General features: G+C 42.0%; 1 protein-coding gene across 9 annotated transcripts in view; it reads right to left on the bottom strand.

Moving 5' to 3' along the window:
• Nucleotides 1-14,939: 14,939 nt before the first annotated feature.
• The window catches only part of NPNT (nephronectin), a 78,044-nt gene continuing 69,180 nt past the window's right edge, over nt 14,940-23,803 (bottom strand). For 4 of the 9 annotated variants that reach the window (XM_029942423.1, XM_029942388.1, XM_029942407.1 and 1 more), the window contains 3 exons: nt 18,050-18,306; nt 16,675-16,687; nt 14,940-16,322 (listed from right to left, as the gene is read on the bottom strand). In XM_029942423.1, the coding sequence (XP_029798283.1) occupies nt 16,210-16,322; nt 16,675-16,687; nt 18,050-18,306 (383 nt within the window). In that variant the 3' untranslated portion in view covers nt 14,940-16,209. Of the gene's footprint in view, nt 16,688-18,049; nt 18,307-23,048; nt 23,186-23,803 lie in introns of those variants that run through there. The other 5 variants (XM_029942425.1, XM_029942398.1, XM_029942415.1 and 2 more) reach the window with 2 other exon arrangements.

The raw sequence follows: 23,803 nt of genomic DNA on the forward strand, positions 1-23,803 counted from the left end.
CTCCTAATTATGAATTAGCCCTAAAACTGTGTTGACCCTTTTTAGGTATTTGAGGGTGCCTGCAACAGTGCTGGTGTCTGCGGGTCCTCGGTGAACCACGAGGAGGCAGGGAGCCTCTGTGAATGTCTGTGAGCCGCAACTGCCATCTACAAAGCGGTGGTTCTCAAACATGGCTCAGCGTCAGCGTCACTGCAGGGCTGTTGAAACCCACCTGGAGCATCTGAGTCCCGAGCTGGGGGGGACCTGAGAGCCTGCGTTTCTGCCGAGTTCCCTGGTTCTGCTAAAGCCGCCGGCTCCAGGAGGCACTTGGAAAACCGCTGCTCTAAAGCGTAGTAAAGTTGGGCAGATCTGTTTCCGGGGGTTTGGGGGTGAAAGCTAAACTCTCTAGAAAAACTTTATTCTCTTGAGTGGTGCTTCAGAAAACTTAATGCACGTCCGAGCCACTCAGGCACTCCTGTTGTACGTGGATTTTGCTTCATTAGGTTTTGGGCGGCCTCATGATTCTGCTTTTACAAAGGTGCGGGTGAAGCTTTTGCCGCCAGTCTGCAGACCATACTTTGAGAAACACACAGCCCCTGGCTATGCATTTGATTTCTGTTAAAAAAAAGAGTAAGAAAGGCTGTTCCCTATTTATTCCCAAATATCCCAAACTTCCTGCTCTCACCCAGCGGCCCCTCTTCACAGTACTTGGATAGTGAGTTCAGGACCGAAAAAAACCAAGGTATGTTTTGTTGTTTTGTTTTAATTCTGTTACTTGATAATAGATTTAAATGAGCTTACAAAAGTACATACAATACAAAAAGATGAAAAACTTCTGCTCTGCATTTGTGGCTTTTGTCTACGAAAGGGACACAATGCGAGGAGTACTGTTTTTTTAGTGTTTATTTTATTTTATTTATTTATTTTTTTTAGCAAAAGCAAAGGGCTTTATTATGAATTTAGGCCCAGCCAGCCTAAACTCGGGCTCACAGACTTACTGGATCCACGGGGAGCCTTTAGTGTTTATTTTATTTGTTTGTCTGGAGAGAGAGAACATGAGCAGGGGAGACACAGAAAGAGAGGCAGACAGAATCTCACGTAGGCTCCTTGCTGTCACTGGAGAGCCCTAGGTGGGGCTCAAACTCAGGAACCCAGAGATCATGGCCTGAGCCAAGAGTCAGATGCTTAACCGCCTGAGTCACCCAGGTGTTCCTGGAGGAGTATTTACAATGCCCTGCAAATTAAATCATCATTCTCTCTTCAAATGTAAAAAAGTCATCCCTCAAAAATTTCTTTTTCCTTTTCTTTCTCTCTCTTTTTTTTTTTTTTGAGAGAACTCGTGAGGTAGGGAGGGGTGGGGGTGGGTATCGAACAAAGCAGGCTCAGCGCTGATAGCAGTGAGCCCCAGGCAAGCTGGAAATCACAAACGTCAAGATCACAATCTGAGCCAAAGTCAGAGCCGAAGTGAGACTTTAAAGTTTATTTTTTTAAGTAATCTCTACACCCAGCTTGGAGCTCAAACTCATGACCCTTGAGATCAACAATCCTATGCTCTTCTTTTTTGGTTTTTTGGTTTGTTTGTTTGTTTGTTTTGAGAGAGAGAGCACACGCAAGTGAGGGGGAGAGAGAGAGAGAGACAGACAGACAGACAGACAGAGAGAAAGAAAGAGAAGCAGGGCTCACCTGAAGCAGAACTTGTGTTTTACTGAAAGTGGGACTTAAGCTCACAAACCATGAGATCATGACCTGAGCCAAAGTCAGATGCTTAACAATTGAGCCACCCAGATGCCCCCAATTTTGCATTTTTGATTGGTGTGGGATGGAGGCAGAAGATCTATTTCAGAGGCAGAATTATTAAAATGTGTCAGTGATTCAAATACATAGAAATAAGTATTTTTTTAATGTGGCATATTTTAAGAAATAACAACCTTGGTAAGGTACTGCTTTCATTCAGAGGAGTGATTGGTAATGGAGAGCAGGCTTGGGTAGAAGAGCGACCGTTTAGGGAGGATTAATAATGAACTGTAGTTAATTAATACAGTTAGACTTGGTAAATGTGGGACTCCTGGGATTTTTCTAGTAACAAATTGCAAATATGGGAGTGTGTGGCTTGTGGAAGCCCAGGGAGATTTCAAGGAAGCGGGTGCGGCGGTCACTGTTGCCAAGCGCCTGGGGTAGTGATATGTGTGGGTTTAATGATGGAATCCGATACCAAATGATGAGCAGCCTGTGAAAAAGCAATTTTTGTAGACCAGCGATGTTAAAGGTCGGAGTTAAGGAATGAGCTAGTAGGGGTAGCGAGGCCCTGGAGGACTGGTCTCGGGGAAGTCACTCTTTCTAGAGAGTGGACGTGGAAAGAGTGAGGAAGTTTAATCTCAAGCCAACACCAGCCAGAATCACCTGGAGGGCTGGTTATAACACGGATTGCTGGGCTCCACCTCCAGAGTTTCTGATTCTGTAGTTCAAACGTGGAGCCTGAGAATCTGTGATTTTAAGGTGTTCCCAGAACTGAGGCTGCTGAGTCTGGGGGGGGCTGCTGTTTGGAAGTCCTCGATTTAGAATTGTTGGTTTGGATCAGGCTTTTGCAACCTTGCACTGTGGACAGTTTAGGCCAGATGATTCTTTGTTGTATGCCATCGGATGTTTAACAACATATCCAGCCTCTACCCACTAGATGCAAGTCGCACCCCCAACTTGTAACAACCAACAATGTTTCTAGGCATTACCAAAGTGTCCCCCAAGGGTAAAAATTGCACCCAGTTGGGAACCACTGCCTTAGATAATTAAAAAAAATTTTTTTGGTTGTTTTTATTTTTGAGAGACAGAGAGAGACAGCGCAAGCAGGGGAGGGTCAGAGAGAGAGGGAGACACAGAATCTGAAACACGCTCCAGGCTCTGAGCTAGCTGTCAGCACAGAGCCTGATGCGGGGCTCGAACCCACGAACCCGTGAGATCATGACCTGAGCCAAAGCCGGACGCTCAACTGACTGAGCCACCCAGGCGCCCCTACCTTAGATAATTTAACACCTTGAACAACACTGTCTGCAGGTAAATCTGGACAGGGGTTTGGAAGGGGTTTGGTCTGGAAAATAAAGGTGTGCATGAGAGAGTGGAATACAGCCTCCAGGCTCGTAATCTATGCTCTTTGAAATTAACTTCCAGATTATAAATGAGGACTCAATTATTAGCTTTTAGTGAATTAACCCCAGAAAATCAACTTGGAACCAACCTGCACTGCAATTCCAAGTTGTTTCAGATTTCTGCATCCTGGAGCCCTGAAAATCATTTCTAGTAAATTATCCCCAATTCATGAATATGCCTCTGTCTTCTGAAATACAGACTTCCCGGATCACTACCTCAGCTTTATTTAATTGTCCTCAGTGAAGACTTCCTTGTTCTGAAGGCCCTGCCGTTTGCTAGACAAAGCAATGCTCTGTACCGGTTAGAAGATTTAAATGTTCCACACCCAGAAATTTTGTTTTGTTTTGTCTTAGGTGTGTCTTATAGACAGCATATAATTCACTCTTGCCTTTTTATCTAATTTGACAATCTCTTCCTTTTAATTAGGGTGTTGACACTTTTTTATATAATAAGATTATTGTTAAGTTTGGTTTAAATTTATCTTCTTGCTCTTTATTCTCTGTCTCATCTGTTTGTTTTTCTCCTCCTCCCCCCCATACATCATTTGAAAATTAAAACAAACATTTTATTAAGATAAAACATACCTTGGCACCTGGGGGGCTGTTACGTGTTTGGCTTTAGCCCAGGTCATGATCTTCCAGTTTGTGAGTTCAAGCCCCTCATCAGGCCCTGTGCTGGCAGCGGTGGAGCCTCCTTCAGATCCTCTGTCTCCCTCTCTCTGCCCCTCCCATGTGTGTTCTCTCTCTCTCTCTCTCTCTCTCTCTCTCTCTCTCTCTCTCTCTCTCTCAAAAATAAAAATACACTTTAAAAAATATGAAGGACGCCTGGGTGGCTCAGTCATTGAGCGTCGACTTCAGCTCAGGTCATGATCTCACATTCATGGGTTGGAGCCCCATGTTGGGCTCTGTGCTGACAGCTTGGAGCCTGGAGTTTGCTTTGGATTTTAAATCTCCCTCTCTCTCTCTCTCTGCCCCTCCCATACTCTTGCTCTGCCTCTCTCTTTCTCAAAAGTAAATAAACATTAAAAAAACGTTAAAAAAAAAAAAAGAGATGAAACACCCCTAACCTAAAAGTACCCATTTGCAAGTGAGCAATTCAGTTGCATTTGCTGCAGAGTCACGCGGCCACCACCTCTGTTTAGTTCCAAAACCTTCTAATCACCCAAAAGAAATCCTTCGCCCATTAAGCAGTTATTCTCTGTATCTCCTCTGTCAACCACCGATTTACTTTGTTTCCATTGAACTTACCTATTCTGGATATTTCATATAAGTGGAATAATAGAATCTGTGACCTTTTGTGTGTGACTCCTCTCACTTAACATCCTGTTTTTGAGGCTCATCCACGTAACAGTGCTTCATTCCATTTAATGGCTGAATAATATTCTGTGTATGGATGCACCCTAATTTGCTTATCTTTTTGTTAATGAACATTGTGGCTATTTCCGCTTTCTGCTATTAGTGAATACAGCTGCTATGAAAATTTGTGTACAAGTATTTGTTTAAATACCTGTTTTCAGTACTTTGGGTATATACCAGGAGTGGGATTTCTGGGTCACAGAGTCATTCTATATGTTTAACTGAGAAAATGCCAAACTATTTTCAACAGTGGTTGTACCATTTTAGGTTCTCACCAGCAATATCCAACTTCCCAATATCCTCACCAACACTTGCAACTTTCCATTTTCTTTATTATCGCCTGTGTAGTGGCTGTGAAGTGGTATCACATTGTGTTTTAATGTGTGCATGTCCCTAATAACTAATTGTGATACTGTGATTTATAGTAAGAAATATATATATATTCCGTCTTCAGTCTGTTTCTGGCACAGGGCTCCTAAAACGCTTGGAAATTTCCTAAGTAATGAGAGCAGCGGTAAATGTCTTTTTTTATGTTAATGAGAAGACTTTGGGACCACTTCTGAGGTTAGGGTCTGGTTGCCTGGAGAACCATCAGTATAATAGAGGGTTGGAATATTGTTCAGTCTCCTCCCCCTGATCTCCCAGGGAGGGGAGAAGGGCTGGAGGTTGAAACAGTCCCCAATGGCCAATGGTTTAATCAGCCATGCCCGTGTCATGGTCTTCGTACAAATTCAGAAGGACTGGATTTGGAGAGCTTGCTGGTTGGTGACCACACGGAGGTGCTGCGGGGGCTGTGGGGTGGAAAGCTGGAGAGGGGGGCACAGAAACTCCAAACCCTTGGCCCAACCTTCCCTATGCATTTCTTCCATCTAGTTGTTTTTGAATTACATGCTGTTCTAATGAACTGGTAATTAGTAAGTAAAATGTTTCTCTGAGTTCTGTGATCTACTCTAATCAAACCTCAAGAGGAGGTTGTGAGAATGTCTGATTTGTAGCCGGTTGATCAGAAACACAAGTAAAGGGCCTGGGCTTGCTGGCAACTTGTGCCAGGAGTGAGGCTGGGAGGCCGTCCTGTTAAGACAGAACACTTCAGCTGTGGAATCTGATGTTTCCTCTGGGTAGGCAGCGTCAGAATTAAGATCAATTCTTGGACATCCTACTGGTGTCTCAAAATACCAGAAGATGCTGAGCAGTTTTTTCATGTGCTTATTGATAGATATTCAAATGGATTTTTTTTTTTTAGAAATGTCTCTTCAAATCCATTATGCATTTTCTAATTGGATTGTTTGTCTTGATGAGTTATAAAGTTCTTTACATATTCTGAATACTAAACCCTTATATAATAAACAAGCAGCAAACATTTTCTCCATTGTATGGGTTGTCTTTTCACTCTCTTGATTATGTCTTTTAATGTACAAAATGTTTAAATATTCATGAAGTCCATTTAATCTATTTTTTATTTCATTACTCCTACTTTTACTGCCATAGAGTAAATCTATTGCCACATCTGAAGGTGATGAAAATTTACCTGTGTATTTTCTTCTGAGCTTTATGGTTTTAGCTCTCACATTTAGGGTTTGATCAATTTTCAGTTAATTTTTTTAATGGTGTGAGGTAAGAACCCAATTTCATTCTTTTGTGTGTGGATATCCAGCTGTCCTGGCACCATTGGTTTGAAGAGGCTATTTGTTCCACTGCTGAACGGTCTTGGAACCCTGGTCAAAAAGTGGCTACGTTGCTATGGGTTTACTTCTGGACTCTCGGTTTTATCCTATTAGTCTATAGGTCTGTCCTCATGTCAGTACCACACTGTTTTGATTACTGTCGTTTTGTATTAAGTTTTGAAAATGGTCGCAGTGAGGGGGTGGGGGGGTGGGGGGGGCAGGCGCCTGGGTGGTTCAGTGGGTTGTGCTTCCGACTTCTGCTCAGGTCATGATGTTGTGGTTTGTGATTTGAGCCCTGTGTCAGGCTCAGTGTTGACAGCTTGATTCTGTGTCTCCTTCACTCTCTGCTCCTCTCCTGGTTGTGCTCTCTCTGTCTCTCTCTCTCTCTCTCTCAAAAATAAATAAACATTTTTTAAAAAGGGGAAATACGAATCTTCCAACTTCATATTTAGGATCACTTGTCTATTCGAGGTTCTTTTAAATTTTATATCAATTTGAGCATCGGTGGTCCAATTAAAAAAAAAGTCATTGGAATTATGATAGGGATTGCACTGAATATATGGATCACTTTGGGTAGCATCGCCATATCCCTTTTAGTCCATAAACCAAAGACACCTTTCTATTGATTTAGGTCTTATATTCTTTCAGCAATATTTTGTACTTTTCAGTGTACAAGTCTTTTATCTCCTCGGTTAAATTTATTTTTATTCTTTTGGATGCTATTGTAAATAAAATTGTCTTAATTTTCTTTTCATATTGTTCATTGCTGATGCCTAAAAATCTGATTTTTCAGTGTCAATCTTGTGGCTTACAGCTTTACTGAATTCATTTGCTAGCTTTAGTAGCTTTTCTGTAGATTCATAGGGTTTTCTATATAGAGGATCATGTCATCTGCAAATATAGTTTTACTACTTCCTTTTTAATACTTTTTTTTTGAGAGAGAGATCGAGAGAGATCAAGAGAGATCGAGAGATGGAGAGAGAGAAGTTGAGGGAGGTCGAGAGAGCGGGAGGTCGAGAGAGCGAGAGAGCGGGAGGTCAAGAGAGCGAGAGAGCGGGAGGTCAAGAGAGCGAGAGAGCGGGAGGTCAAGAGAGCGAGAGAGCGGGAGGTCGAGAGAGAGCGAGAGAGCGGGAGGTCGAGAGAGAGAGAGCGAGAGAGCGGGAGGTCAAGAGAGAGAGAGAGAGCGAGCGAGCGGGAGGTCGAGAGAGAGGGCGAGGGCGGGCGAGGGAGAGGGAGAGAGAGAGGGCGAGGGCGGGCGAGGGCGAGGGAGAGAGAGAGAGATCGAGAGAACCAACATAAATGAGAAAGAGGCAGAGAGAGAGGGAGACACAGAATCCAAAGCAGACTCCAGGCTCAGAGTTGTCAGCACAGAGCCTGACGCGGGGCTCAAACTCCCAAACTGTGAGATCATGACCTGAGCCAAAGTCAAATACTTAACTGATTGAGCCACCTGGGTGCCCCTTAATACTTTTTATTTATTGTCTGGGACTCCTGGGTGGCTCAGTCAGTTAAGCGTCCGACTTTGGCTCAGGTCATGATCTCACGGTTTGTGGGTTCAAGCTGTGGGTTCAAGCCCTGAGTCGGGCTCTGTGCTGACAGCTCAGAGCCTGGAGCCTGCTTCGGATTCTGTGTCTCCCTCTCTCTCTAACACTCTTCTGCTCATGCTGTCTATCTGTCTGTCTCTCTTTCTCTCAAAAATAAATAAAACATTTAAAAAATTTATTGTCTAATTGCTTCAGCTGGGATATCCAGTAAATTGTTGAATGATTTTTTTTAAATTTTAAGCCACCTTTGCATTCCTAACATAAATCCCTGTCATAAGGTATAACTGTATAATCTTTTTAATATGCTGTTGGATTTGGCTTACTAGTATTTGTCAAGGATATTTGTACCTGTATTTATAAGGGATATTGGTGTCTATTTTTTGTGATGTCTTTATCTAGTTTTGGTGTCAGAATAATACTGGCCTTATGGAATGAGTTAGGACGTGTTCCCTCATCTTTATTTCTTGGGGACTTTGAGAAGATTTTATGTCAGTTCTTTAAATTTGGATAGAATTCACCAGTGAAGACATTTGATCCTGGATTTTCTTTGATGGGAGATTTTGATTATTACTTTAGTCTCTTTACTTGTCATATGTCTGTTGAGGTTTTCTTTATTTTCTTAAGTTCTTTTCGGTAATTTGTTTGTAGAAATTTGCTCGTTTCATCTAGGTTAGCTAATTTGTTGTCATACAACTATTTTATAGTATTCTCTTATCCTCCTTATTTCTGTAAATTTGGTATGATGTCCCACTTTTATTTCTGATTTTAGTTGTGTCTTCTCTTTGTTTCTTTGTTAGTCTAGCTAACTGTTCTTAAGTTTTGTTTTTTTTTTAAAGTTTTTTATTTTGTTGATTCTGTGTGTTTTTCTCTTGTATTTTATATAGCTTTGCTTGAATCTTTATTTTCCTTCTGCTAGTTTTGGGTTTAATTTGAACTTGCTTTTCTGATTTCTTCATGCAAATTTAGTTTCTTTTTTTAATATATTTTTTTAATTTTGAGAGAGAGCAAGCATGAGTGAGGAAGAGAGGGGGAGGAAGAGAGGGAGAGAAAGAGAAAAAAAAATCTGAGCTGAAACCAAGAGAGGGATGCTCAACTGACTGAGCCACCCAGGTGCCCCTTTAGTTTCTTCATATACATTGACTTGAGAGCTTTTTAAATATTCACTGGTGTATTTTAATATATAACATTTTCTGGTGAGATCTTTTAAAATACTGCATAAGCCCCACTGACTACCGCCTTCGTTGTATCCCATGTTCATAAAAAGGAAGACTTGATATTGTTAAGATGGTAATAACCTCCAAACCTTTTTTTTTTTACTGGTCTTATAGAATAAGTTAAGGAGTGTTTCTTTTTCCAATTATTTAACAGTTTATAAAGATTTGGTGTTGGGGCGCCTGGGTGGCTCAGTCAATTGAGCTTCCGACTTCGACTCAGATCTCACATTCGTGGGTTCTAGCCCCGCGTGGGGCTCTGTGCTGACAGCTAGCTCAGAGCCTGGAGCCTGCTTCCAGTTCTGTGTCTCCTTCTCTCTCTGCCCCTCCCCCTCTCATGCTCTCTCTCTGTATCAAAAATAAATAAAACATTAAAAAAAAAGAGTTGGTGTTAATTCTTCTCAATCTATCTACTTGCAATTGGTTTGTTTAGATCTTCTGTTTCTTCTTGATTCGGTTTCAGTAGTTTGTGTCCAAGACTGTCCATGTGAACTAGGTCATCTTATTTATTGGTATAAAATTGTTCAGAGTATTATAATCCTTTCTATTTCTGTAAGATCAGTGATAATGTCCCTTCTCATTTTGATTTTATTAATTTAATTCTTTTTTTTCTTGTTCAGTCTAGCTAAATAGTCATAAATTCTTTTCATCATGTCAAAGAATCCATTTTGTTTCATTCATTTACTATATTATTTTTCTGTTCACTTTTTAAATGCACGAATCTTTATTTCCTTTCTTCTATTTATTGTGATTTAATTTGCTCTTCTTTTTTTCTAGTTTTATAAGGTTGAAGTTTACATTATTGATTTGACTTTCTTCCTTCGTATTATAGGCAATTATATAAGCAGTGTTTCAGCTGTATTCCATAAGTTTGGGCATATAGTATTTTCATTTTTACTAGTCTGAAAAGACCACTTTTTCCATGATTTCTTCTTTCAGCCATTGACTATGAGCATGTTATTTAAATTCCATATATTTGTGAATTCCCCAAATTTCCCTGTTACTAATTTCAAATTTCATTCCAATGTGGTTGAATGACATATTTTGTGTAATTTCAGTACTTCCTGACACTGTTTTATGGCATTACAGTCTGTCAGTACCTCTATGCACCTGAGAAAATGTGTATTCTTGTATTGTTGGGCAAAGTGTGCTAGAGACGCATGTTGGGTCTGGTTGGTTGATAGAATCTTCTGTCTTCTGTTTCCTTGTTGATCTTAAGTCCAGTTGTTTCCTCCTCATTGAAACTTTATCCTTCTGTTCCACAGACTGGATGATCTCAACCGATCTCTTTTCAAGTTGACTGATTCTTTCTCCTGCTATCTCAGATCGGCTATTGAATATCTTAGTGAGTTCTTCTCTCTAGTAATAGTACTTATTATAGTCAGAATTTATGTTCTTTTAAAATACTGTCTTTTTACTGATATTCTCTATTTGTTGAGACCCAAAAGCTTCCTGGAAAAAAAAAAGGCACCGGAATTTAATAAATTTTTGCAAATGTAGATCTTGCAACCATGGAACTTGAGTCCTTCTAACAGTTAATGTTAACAGAGATTGAGGCCCCGGGTTCCTCAGTGTCTTATCATTAAGCCCTTGTTACTCAAATTGGACCCCGGAACTCAGCGGCCGTAACCTGTTGGGCTGGTGAGAACACAGAATCTCAAGCCCCGCTCCTGATACACTGAGTCAGAAGCTGCATTTCAACAAGACCTTTAGGTGATCCCCATGCACATCAGAGTTTAAAGAGTGGTGGCCAAAAGTCCTGGAACCCACGATGCTTTCAGAGCCTTCAAGGTCCCATATACTACTTTTCAGATAGTAGTTTGGCCTTTATTTTATGTGACTTGATAAATGTCCATCTTCCTCTCTAGATTACAAACCCATAAGGAGAAGTCTGCTTCCTGTTGTACACCAGAGTCACACACACAGTTATTGGACAGATTTTATAGCACTTAAATCAGTGAAGTGGACCCTGGAATCTCATACTTCTCTGCTTCCTCCAACCCCTCACCTCAAGTACGTTTCAGAAGAGCTTCATCTTCTTAACCTATTCAGAAAACCTGAGTTTTTTTGGATCTCCTAGGGATGATTAGGAAGGATCTCTGAAATAAGAAAATATCCCTGAGATATAGAAACTGTAGTTTTTCTTTACCTTTTGCTTAAAGTACATACTTATCCAAAATTTGAATTTCTCGGCTGATAAGGGTTCTCGGAGTATTAGAAAGAAAGAAGCCATTGAGCATATTTTTTATAATTCTGCAAAATGAATTTTTTTTTTGCTGATTTTTTAAAATAGAACTATCGTTGAAACACAATGTGACATTAGTTTCAGGCGTACAACTATGATTTGACAATTTTATACCTTTGCCATGCTCATTACAAGCACACCTAGCATCTGTCACCATACTTCACTGTTAGGATACCAGTGACTATGGTCCATATTCTGTAACTTTTATCCAGTGACGTGTTCATCCCATGATGGGGAGTCTGATCTCTCATTCCCCTTCACCCACTTTGCTCACCCCTACCTTTCCTCTGGCAACCAACACTTCTCTGTTTAGGAGTCTGATTATGCTTTGTTTAGTCACTTGTTTTCTACAGTATACATATAAGTGAAATCATGGTATTTGTCTCTGCCTTCTTTAAGTTAATTTTGAGAGAGAGAGTGTGAGCCGGAGAGACAGAGGAGAGAGAGAGAGTGTGAGCGGGAGAGACAGGAGAGAGAGAGAGAGCACCAAATAGGCCCTGCATTTTCAATTTTTTTTAATGTTTATTTTTGAGAGAGAGAGCATGAGTGGTGTGTGTGTGTGTGTGTGTGTGTGTGTGTGTGTGTGTGTGGCGGGGGAGGTGTCTTGTTTTTTCCTTTGGAGCATATTTCTCTAGCTCTACATTTTGCTTGAGTTTCTGTGTTTGTTTCTAGAAGTTAGGCAGAACAGCTACTTCTAAACTTGAAGGAATGGTTTGTGTATGTCATCCCGTGTGTGGACTGCGTGCTTGGCGAGTTTGGCTGGCTGGAACCGAGGCTGGCGTGGGCTGGGGGTCCCAGGGCACTCTGTGCTGGAGCTGCCCCGGTGGGATGGCCAGAGCCGAAGTGGGCATGGGCCGGAGGAGGTCCCAGGGCTCTCCACACAGAGGGCACCCTGGCAGGACAGCTGCGGCTGAAGTGGGTACGAGCCAGTGGGTCCTGAGGCTTTCTGCAGAGAGCCTCCCTGGCTGGCTGGGCAGGGAGGTGTGGGCTATGCGGTCCCCCGGTGCTCCATGCGTGGGGATCCTAGCAAGTTGTCTGGGCCACCCCGGGATGGCCTGGAGTATCCTGGGGTGCATTCTGCCTGTTACTCAGGTGAAACAGCTGGGGCTGTGGTGAATGCTGACCGGGGCATCCCAGTGTCTGCTGTGCTAAGGCTGCCTTGGTGGGACCCTCGGCGACGGTGTGGGAGGTAAGCTGGCTTGGGCACCCGGACTGCTTTCGTCCACGCGATCGCTGCGAATGGGGAGTGTCAGCACGCTCTCGCCTGCCCTCTGACCTGGGGAGACTTTCAGTATTTCTCCCCACTGTATGGCAGCTAAGGCTGGATCTTTTGTTATTTTTCTTTTGCTTTACTTTAAATTCTAGTTAACATACTAGTTTTGGGTGAACAATTTAGTGATTCAGCGTTTCCATACATCACCCAGTGCTCATCACAAGTGCCCCCCTTGATTCCCATCACCAATTTCATCCATCCCGCCACCACCTCCACTCTGGTAACGATGAGTGTGTTCTCTATAGTTAAGAGTCTGTTTCTTGGTTTGCCTCTTTTTCCCCCCATGATCATTTGTTTTGTTTTTAAATTCCAGCTGAGTAAAATCATATAGTATTTTTCTCTGATTTATTTCACTTGGCATAATACGCTCTAGCTCCACCCATGTCATTGTAATTGGCAAGAGTTCATTCTTTTTCATGGCCAAATAATATTCCACACCTGTCTTCCTCCACACATTAGTCTATAAACATTTGGGGTCTTTCCATAATTTGGCTATTGTTGATAATGATATAAACACTGGGGGTGCATGTACCCTTCCAAATTAGTAGTTTTGTATCCTTTGGGTAATTACCTAGTAGTGCAATTGCTGGGTCATTGGGTAGTTCTATTTTTAACTTTTTGAGGACTGCCCATACTGTTTTCCAGAGTGGCGGCACCAGTTTGCATTCCCACCAGCAGTCTGAGGGTTCTTATGTACACTAGTTGCTTTTCTGTTTTGTGTTTTTAAGTTTATTTATTGAGAGACAGAGAAACATGAACAGGGGAGGGGCAGAGAGAGGGAGACTGAGAATCCCAAGCAGACTGTGTGTTGTCCGTGCAGAGCCTGACGTGGGGCCTGATCTCACAAACTATGAGATCCTGACCTGACCTGACATCAAGAGCCTGCCGTTTACCTGACTGAGCCACCCAGGCGCCCCTGCTAGTGGCTCTTTTAAACCCCAGCTTTCCCTCCGTGCCCTACAACAGGGGGTTGTTCGGGGTCCCCCAGGACTATCCCTCCTCACTGCACTCCACAGGGCCAGGTAGGGGTTCACTACCTTGTCAGCAAGGCTTTTAATCCTGAGGATTTCACTAGTTTTGTTTCCTTATAGTTGTTTTCTCCATGAGGAAAGGTTATTGGAATATGAGTAAACTACCAGAAATTAACGAAACCAACACTAGTAGGAAAAAAAGGCTTTTCACTTATAATTCCTGTATATTTATATATAGTTTATCCTGCCTTCCTATAAAAGGACTTGAGGCTAATGTTTATGACGTGAGACACAGGAAAACGTAACGAAAGCAACTTGCTAAGGCAGGACACGCCCTGTGCGTGCTGATGGCGAGGGTCTCCTGGCACAGGCAGCATCTTTGTCCCACTCTCCCAAGCAGTAAAAGGCTTCTAGGACAGAGGGCCTTTGTGAGACCTCCATCGACTCCACTATCCTCCCAACTAAAAACAAAACAGTAACAGATGATAGGTATCATTACAAGTGCTTTTATTTACAAAGAATTGTTTTTATTGGCTTTTTGGAAAACCACTAACATTTTCCACTTTAGAAAACATTAAATAATAAACAAGATGTTATACAGTACTTTGGATAACTTGTCAGTTTAGTGCAATGTGTCACTGGCACCTAAAAGTGACATTTTCAATTATTTCCCCCTTTCCTCTTCAGTTGTACAGGTGCATGACCACAAAGGAAATGAATCATTAAAAGTGGATCTAAAGCCACACCATCTGGCCCTTCCTTAGGCAAAGGCTCACTGATTTCCGTCCCTGCTCCCATCCTGCCTCCAGCAAGTGAAATGACTAGAGAGACTCTGTTGGTAATTTTCTTTTTGAAAACTAGGTACATTTTGTAGAACTTAGGAGATTCCCATTGACAAATGAAACTGACAGCGGCTGGGCGAAGCGGGGGTCCCGACAGTGTTGAGCATAGCACTCGTCACCAGTGGCCAACTTGCCACACGCGTTGCAGAGAGAACGCACCAGATTAAAAACTCTCTAACCTCTGTCCCTCGCTATGGCCTCTTTAAAAATCTGAAATATCCACTGAGCAAGTAAAAGAGTTATACCTTTACCAAATCAAGAAACAAACCCTACCACATTAGGACATTATAGAGACGGTAAAAGATTTGTTCATCATACTCTCTTTCAGGAATATGGTTTTTTTTTCTTCTGTTATAATCCCATTAGGTTTGCCATAAAGGGAGAGAGCTTTCAGTGAGCTCCATTTTGATTCTCCTCCATTAGGAGGCTAAGAGGTAAATACCCCAATTAGGCCCTAGCCTCATCCAAATGACTCAGTTCTGAAGATTTTCATTACCTAGGAATAGGATCAAAACATCTTTTGGAAGATTTTGTAATCTGTCACTCTGTCTTGATGTAAGAATATCTTTAACCATCTTAAATAAATAGATAAAAAATTTATTTTTTTTTAAACCTTCAAAGAAGGTGAGGGAGAGAGAAAGAAGAGATAAGAGGCAGAGAGAAAGAAGAGACAGGGAGAGAGTGAGAGAAGTAAAGAGAGAAAAAGAAAAGAGACGGAAAGAGATTCACTTTTTTTTTTTTTTAACAAAGGGTTCTAGTTTAACAGTTGTCCCTGCCAGGAACTGTCCCCTCACTCCCCAGTCTAGGCCTGTTTCCTCTTGTTCTATTCTTAGCGCACGTGGAGGGCAGCTGATCACCATCCTCTCTGTCCCCACCGACCACACACTTGAACCCCAGCAGCGGTTTGCCCCTCAGTCTCCTCTTCTCCACGCGGGATAATCCCAGTTCCTTTAATTTTTCATCATAGATCTTTTTTTCCAACCCTTTAATCATCTTTGTGATTCCTGGCAAAAACAGCAGAGAATATTTTGATTACTTAATCAGGAATGAAGGAAAAGCCTCAGCAGTAAGTTGCCTTTTAAAAGTTAGGTATTTTTTTCATATAAAGGTAACATCGGCAGAGAGGAAACGTGGTTGGGGGTTCCCAGGTCTCACTGCTCTAATGAGCCCTACTCCAACACGACCGAGCGTCCGGCACAGGCCCTGCAACCTGCCCCACTGTGACAAGACGACACAGGCGTTAGGAGCCAGACCTGCCTCCGTGCGTATGGATTTAAACAGCAGTACGAAAACCTGTCCCAACGGGGCTCCCCCTCCACGCTTCTCCTTGCCCTGCCATAAACAGGATCTTTTCTCTGAAACAACCAGAACTTTTACAAGTTTTACCGATTACCACAGAGAGCTGCGTTATTATGGTAAAAAGTGCTGGTTTTAAAGTATACCCCGGAACAGGGAGTTTTCTATGCAAACTTCAGCTTCTTGCCCACATGAACGGTTCGCTCTCCTGTGTAGTGGTCACACTCACGGCCGTGAAAAAACTCGTCCCTCCACTGCCACCTGACAGCTCTTCCCATTTTCTCTTGCTTCCAAAATAAGGTCAGGGAACTGGATGGCATTTCACCGGGTAATTTTTTAATTCAAGAGCTCACAAGCTGCCTTTTCCCTTGCAACTAGAGTCTGTATATATTAGGAACACGTAACTAATATCAATAGCACATTTACACAAAACACAATACTGCTAACGAGGGATTACGTGCCACTCTACATAATGTCTTTAAAAGAAAAATACAGATAACGAGAATGAATGCATCTTGATATGTTACACACCCTTCTTTTATAAAGTGAATGGCAGTAAAAGCCAGAGTTCAGAGAGTTCAGGTCAGGCCAGAGCTAACAAGTGAAGGGGAGAAACCAATTTCACAAGCACATTGTACAACGGATCTTAGGGGAAGTCAGTACTACTCGTGGTACAACACTGAACAGATTACGGAATGGCCATGTGCACAGATCTCTTTTGAAAACTTCTCCCGTGGTTTGCTACGAGGAACGCCTTGTAACCAGGAGGAAGGACGGCACACGTCACAGGCCGGGGCCTTCCTGAAAGACACACAGGATGTAAGGTAACACAGAAAGCCAGCACGGACGTTCTACAGATGCCCCCCTACATTCCAAGGAGGGTGTCACTGTACATTGGAATTGCACAAAAGCAGGCCAGCAAGGTGTGGGTCACCCACCAGACTTTCTCTTGACCCACTGACCCCTTCTTCTCCTAGGCCTGATAAGAGGGAGGAGAGGACAGGAGGTGAAGATTGGAAAAAAAAAAAAAAAAAGAGCAACAGGGGAGTTCATTGCTAGTTGGGGAGTTGCTTGAGTTCTTCAGAGCAGTGGCCTTTTCTCAGGCTCACATCATCCAACCCAATCTCCCCCGTGTGGCCACGCCCCTTTTCACCTCGGAAGATGACCTAGGGAGAGAAAGCACACCAGTCAGCCTCCTCTGCCCCTTCCCAATGCCTGCTCGCTTCACAAAATTAAAGGCAAACATCCCCCCCCCCCAAACCAAACAGCAAACTTACTCGACAGAAGGAAAGACGAGAACATAGCCAGGGTCACCTGAGGCTTGCCTTTCAGTAGAAACGGAAATCCTCAATAAACTATTCCTCAGACCACGTGTTACTCTTTAAAAAGTCATTCTGAACTACAGACTACTTCTGTTTAGGAATGTTTATGAAATGGACACTTTGTGAAAGATTACCAAGGCCAGAAGAAATAACAAATGAGATGGATATAAAGATGTAGAAATAAGAGCCGCCAAAGATCTGGGTGATGCTAATGATGCCGCCTAGCCTAGACATTTGATATTTCCCCCTTGGGTGAGGCCAACTTTGTTGCTGAAAACGGATTCAGACAGAACGCCACACTCCAATCACAGTGTTGTTTTACTTACATAAAGAACAAAAACTTTCTTATATTTTATCTTCTGTATATCATCCTTGCTTTTTTTAAAAACAAACCTTCCTAGGCTATGATTTGAAGTGACTTTGTTTTTGCAAACAATGTTACACTTTTTTTTTTCAAAGAGTAAAAGAAATCTAAGGCTGATAAAAGCTACATAAATGGAGTCTATCCTTTTAACACAGTTTCTAGAAACTATGCCTATGGTCAGTGATGCATAATCTCCTAATACCACGTTTTATGAACAGGAGCATAAAGATTCTCTTCCAAATACATTATTTCAGTGGAATGCTATAGATCATCTTACTGCTACCTATGACTTGATTACTTAAGATAAAATTTACATATTCAATCAAAGCTTTTCCCACATCCTGTCCTGAATAGGACTTCCCACGCATATTGTTCTGGGTTCCCACCCCAGGCTGTTTAACTATAATCTCTGAGACAAAGGGAAAAAAAGTTAGACTTTAAAGAAATACTTCAAAAAAGAAAAAAGAAACACTTTAGGGCAACTCTGTAAAGGAGATGAAGATAAAGGAAAAGCAGGAACAGTTAAGCTCACCACCTCTGCCCTTTCAAGTTGCTGTTACCTTTTTTTCCTCTTTAATTCCTGAATTTTCATTAAAAACGGGATTTTCACCAAGGTTGGGGGGAGAGTGGCGGTGGTCAGAGGTTGAAATGAAGAACATAAGCAGCAGCAAGAAGGGATTATAGGAAGAGGCAGTGAATGAACGGAGCTCTCATACCCAGAAAAACACAAACCTTTGTGCCTGAATTAATGAAGGAAGCAAGGCTTCTTCAGATTCAGATCCTACAGTTCTCCTATGAAAGGAAAACTTCCCAGGCCCTGCCTCCTTGGTGGTTCTACTTACGCTCTTGATGTCAGCCCCGCGCAAGGTGAGCTGTGTGTGCCTCCAGCCATGGCCACCATTTCTTCCCCACAGGGCTGCTCCGTGGGCACCGTGTTTTCTCACAAACACCTGGAGCATGCCGGAGTGCAGCCCAGTCACCTTGTGCCCGAACGACAGGCACAGGTCCCCTGAATGCATGAGGTGGCCGAGAGGTAGCACCAAGCGAGCGGCTTTTCCCCCTGGGCCTTTGGCTCCCAAGACTGTCAGATACTGTCCACCTGGAATGGGAAAAGTAGGGCTGTGTGTGTCCGTGCCGACATTCCTCTCTAGCACAGACAGCATGGGTGGCGAAACTCGCATGAGCTTTACTTTCCAGAAGCTGCAAACTGGGGTAGTCCCTTGTACAGAATACCACATTTTGCTGGGGGGGGGGGGAATAGGACTTATTTCTATGCCCACTTTAAATACTATGGTTTGTGTTTACAGAAAATACTTGGCTCATGGAGAGTACAAATTATGGCAAGGACACAATAATTAGTAATCATGATACTATGAATATTTCCTGTTGAGTAAAAGCAGACACACATGGGCAGACACCAGCTCACTATCTCCTGATCCACACCAGTGTCTGATTACGCTGTCAAACTGGCTGGCTGGCTGACGCTAAATTGCTAAGGAGAAATTTTCTATGTGGATAGAGCAGACGATGATCTAGAGGGACAATAGATCCGTTTATTCTCTCCTCTCTCCATTTTTTTAAACCTCTAAAGCAAGAAGGTCCTTTGCAAAGGTCAGTTTGGCTATCTTTCTTGCCCCTAACACCAGGAAGATGCAGAGGTATTCCAGAAACCTCTATATCTTCCTGGAGCACCAATTTTATTTGTAGGTAAGCAGTTTAAGACATGTTTATATCAAAGCAAATATGTAACATTATATATACTTACATATAGAATATTTATTACATATACATGTACACACAATATTAATAAAAACCTTCACTTTGGACAAGTCGCTCTAATGATGTCCTCAGATCCCTAGGGCTATAGAGTTTGCTTCCCCCAATTGTTAGAGTAACTGTAATGGGGGGGGATTTAAGGAGCAGTGAGTGGGGGATATTGTTTCCCGAGACAAAGTTGCAAGTATTTTGAAACTCAGTCCATGAACAAATGATCTCCCCCACCCGACCCCCAGCCAACTGAAGAGCCACCTGCGTTTCAGCACTGATTTAACTGTAAGAAATATTTGGTTGGAATGTTGACCACATGTACCTGTTTTGGTAGAGATGCTACTTATTTCTCAGTTAAAAGAAAAAAAACCATCCTTTCTTATGCTTAATCTGTGTAAGATATGATTATTTGTGGGACGTCCTATTCTTCAAATGACATCTCTACTAAGTTCCCTCTGAAAATTCAAAGGACCAAATAGGCGACTGTCCTATACTTTGCCTGTGCCAGGCTCTTCAACGGGAACATCTTCAGCCCTGCTAACTGGTCTCTGAAGGGAACATGAGTTTGGCTTGTTCTACAGTTGCAGAAACTAAGGCTTGGAGAGGTGAGGACATCCAAGGTGTCATCCAGCCAGCGAGCGGCAGGGAAACGGTTTGAGCTCAGAACTGCCTGGCCCCCTCTGCAGCGCTTGCTGGAATCACTGGTTTAGGGGGTTCTGTCCCCCAGCAGGTCGTGAACTTGATGTCAGAACCAACCTTTCCCCCAAACCACCCCATTTTACATTCCTGCCACGTGGTAGTGATGTCATTTGTTGAATAAATGATGTTCCAAGAATACAGCAAAGACCTTCAGGGAAATAGGTCCTTGAGGCGTGTACTTGACTCACCAAACACACATATTTCTTCCCTGCCCATCCCTGTGCCCCGCCAAATTAATCCAAACAAAATTTGGGGCCAAAACATTTAGATGGGGCTTAAATGTCTCCCCGTAAGTCAGCTTTGAATCATCACAGGTATTTGGGTTAAGACTAAGATATAAGGTTATTACAGTTAACCTGAAAGTTTTAAGAAAACAAGGATTATCTTAAGACCCTGTGGAATGTTCGAGAATATCACTATGCCAGACACTGCAGGCAAACAACCTCACAAACCAAGACATCCCGATGAGAGTCAAGTAGTCCTTTTGTACCCGGACCTAAAGCTCTAAAGTGACAGTGTAAATGGTGAGGGAGGCCACCATTGCTCTTCCTCAACAGAGCTGCTCTGCAGGAACGAGGTTTTTGTTTCACATGAAAGGATTCTTTCCCTGTTTACTAAAAGGAAATGTTACAAGGGTGAGGTGGCAGCCAGGGAAAAATGGATCTAGCACTCCAAACAAGGTACCTATTAGATAAAAATGTTACTTCTGATCCTAGAATACTGGTTTAAATATAAAACTGTATTATACATTTTCATGGTTTCAGTTTAAAGTTTTTTCTTTGAGAAATAATAAATGCTGCAAAACTTGCCAGAAAGTTAGATGATAAAATTTGAATGTACTTATTTGTAACTCTATACTGGTTTGTGCCTTTGCAACTTCCATTTGCAAAGACAGCAACATAATGTCCATTACCTTACCTATTAATTGTGTGGCCAGAAAAAATGAGGGGGGGTTTCTACTTACAAGTCACGCCTCACTGAGAAACCAGCCCAGCTAGAAAACTAAGATCATTATGGTTTGTCGGGATTTATCTCTCAAATACAAAGAGCTTAATTTTTTGTTTTTAAAATAGAAGCAATATAGTAATTCCCACTGTGGGAAAAATAGAAGTACAAAAGCATAAAGAAAAGCCAGGATCCCAAAAGCCAGAGATAATTACTAACATTTTAACTTCTGGACATTCTCCTATGGAAATACATGAACACTAATGCACATGAGTATGAACATTTTTTCCAGTGTAATACTTGTTTTTCATGAAATATATTAGTCATTTTTCTATGTCAACAAATAGACATTTTTCATAGCTCCAAGCATGCCGTTAATGATTTAGCCCATTTCTTAGTGAAGAGCATTTACGTTTCAAATTTTTATTTAAAAACTTTTTTATAATTTCAAGTTTTTATTTAAATTCTAGTTAGTTAACATACACTATTAGTTTCAGTAGCAGAGTTTAGTGATTCATCACTTACATTCATGCTCTTCCTAGCAGAAAACAGTAAGATGAGCAAAAAAAAAAAACAAAAAAAAAAACCCTAAAAAGAACTAAGTTCCCTTTTTATATAAAGAGCTTTACAAATCAAAAAGTAACACACAAAATAAAGGGCATAGTAGAAGAAATTACTTAAATATTGTGAAAAGTTGACCATCTTTTCATATAAGAGAAAGTCATTTAAAATTAAAAGGAGAAGCCTTTTCACATTAAGTTTGACAAAAATAAAAAAAAAAAAAAATGGCGCCCAGGTGGCTCAGTCACCTGGGTCAGTTAAGCGTGCCACTCTTGATTTTTGGCCCAGGTCGTGATCCCATGGTTTGTGGGACTGAGTGCCCCTTCGGGCTTCACAGTGACAAAGTGGGAGCCTGCTTAGGATCCCCCCCCCCCATCTCTCTGCCCCTCCCCTGCATGCACGTGGTCTCTCTCAAACTAAAAAGAATAGTTGGATAAGATCTATTGGAATGGTTCTTAAATATTATTGGTGGGAGCATAAATTGCTATAACTCTTATGAAGGGCAATTTCAAAAACTTATCAAAATTCAAAATGCGAATTCCTTGTGATCTAGGCATTCCAATCTAGGAATTTATTTTACAGATACATTCAAGCATATATCAAATGATACATGTACAGTCTAGTACAAGGCTATTCACTAGGGCATTGTTCTGCTGAAATGTGCTCAGTGATGGTTGGTTAAATACAGTGTGGTGCATCTAAGAAGGAATGGCATGACAGCCATAAATAAGAATAAGGGTGTTCGGTTTACAGGACAATCTTCAACAACTATAGCTAATACTATTTTATTGCTAACTGTGGGCCAGGCACTGCTTTAAGCATTTTACATAGGTTTAATAGATATAATTATCTCCATTTAAATAACTTGTTCCAAGTCCAAGCTAGTGACTTGTGGCACTGGGTTTTAGCCCAAGCCTTCGGGCTTCAAAGTCCACGTGCCTGTTCCCTCTTCAAAGACAGTATCTTCTGGGAGCCTGGGGGGCTCAGTCAGTTAAGCACTGGACTTTGGCCCAGGTCATAAACTTACAGTCTGTGAGTTGAAGCCTCACGTTAAACTCTGCTATCAGCGCAGAGCCCTCCTTTGGATGCCTGGTCTCTCTCTCTCTCTCTTTGCCCTTCCCCTGCTTGTGCAAGCTTGCTTGCTCTCTCAAAAATAAGACATTAAAAAAACAAAAGGACAGTATCTTCAAATGACAAAAGCAAGATACAGAAGAAGATGCTGTTGTGTAGAAAAATATCTGTCGGGAAAGATAACCAAGAAACTAGTTCCATCTGTGGAAAGTAACTGGGAGCCAGGGCTAGGGGAGAGGGCTTTTATTTTCACTGTTGATTTGTTTTTCCATTTATGTGTATTTCAAAATAATGTTTAACGCTGCAAATAGACATACTTGCAGGTACATGCTGGCTTGCTTGCTATATACTTAAGTGAATACCTTGTAGGTATCAGTAGCAGACAGAGCACTGAGTCAGCTTCCTTTAACCCTGGTCACCAGAGATCAGGGTTTCAGGAAAAGCCCCCATCCCCACCCGCAGGTCCAGCCTTGACATTTACAGAATGGTGTGTCTTTAGGGCCATGGCCCCATGCCTGCAGCACATCACATCTGTCAGCACAATCTTCTGTCCCTTAGAGGCATGTGTTAATTTCACTATCTCACATTTAAGACTGAATGTGATAAAACCTAATGAGCACCAGGAAGAACAGCTAGCAAATGAATTTACGTTGCTGCTGTTTCTCAAAGTTGTAAGAGTGTTTGAGGGTTTTCTTAGAGATATGAGCATATGAGAGTATCTGCAAATCTGGATCTTGCATAAGAAATGCACATTAAAATCAGTCATAACTGTGGAAATCCAAACATATACTCCTTTACAAATGGCATATTCTAGATAGAAGCAAGTAAACACTTATCTTGGTAATTAGAAAATATACAGGAATCATTTATTAAATTGGTTATAGTCTTCTCTGGTCTTCGCATGTGATACATACATACTCACACCCCTGAATTTCCTAGAAGAAGAATAGGCATTTTTCATACTAAGCGTTGTTAGTATTTCCATCAGTTTTTGGTGAGAAATCCCAGACTTCTAAAAAGCTTGTGGACAATTGCGCCGGGACATATGTCTTGCACTGCTGTCTGTTCTGCCATGCCGCCACCCTTTGGTCTTCCCATCCACTTCCCAGCCAGAGCCCTGCCGCTCAGTAGTCTCTCTGGGATGACCTGCGTGCTGTGCAATCTGAATCAGGGGCTCTGGGAGGCCTCGTAGGGGGTTTTCTAATCCAGCCCTTATCCAATGTTCAAAACCACCTCTTGCTATATTCACCCAAACACCCGCCCCAGGGGAGAGCTCCCTATTTCCACGTCATCCTGTTCTTTTGAGATCACTCTGACGACTGCAGAGTTCTGAGAGTGAACCAAAACTGATCTCCCTGTAGCTTTTACCTACTGATCTGACTTCTCAGCCCCTTGTGGTTAAGGAACATCTGTGATGGGTGTTGTTGGTCAAGTATTTGAAAAGCAGTCTTGCTCCATTATTTCTTCCCCAAGCTAAATATTTTGGTTTCTTCACTTGTTTCCCATAGGCTTCAAGATGCCTTTCCATTTATGTCATTTTTTTATTCTTTTCA

Source organism: Suricata suricatta, chromosome 1 (genome assembly GCF_006229205.1).
Source record: "Suricata suricatta isolate VVHF042 chromosome 1, meerkat_22Aug2017_6uvM2_HiC, whole genome shotgun sequence".
Lineage (NCBI taxonomy): Eukaryota > Metazoa > Chordata > Mammalia > Carnivora > Herpestidae > Suricata > Suricata suricatta.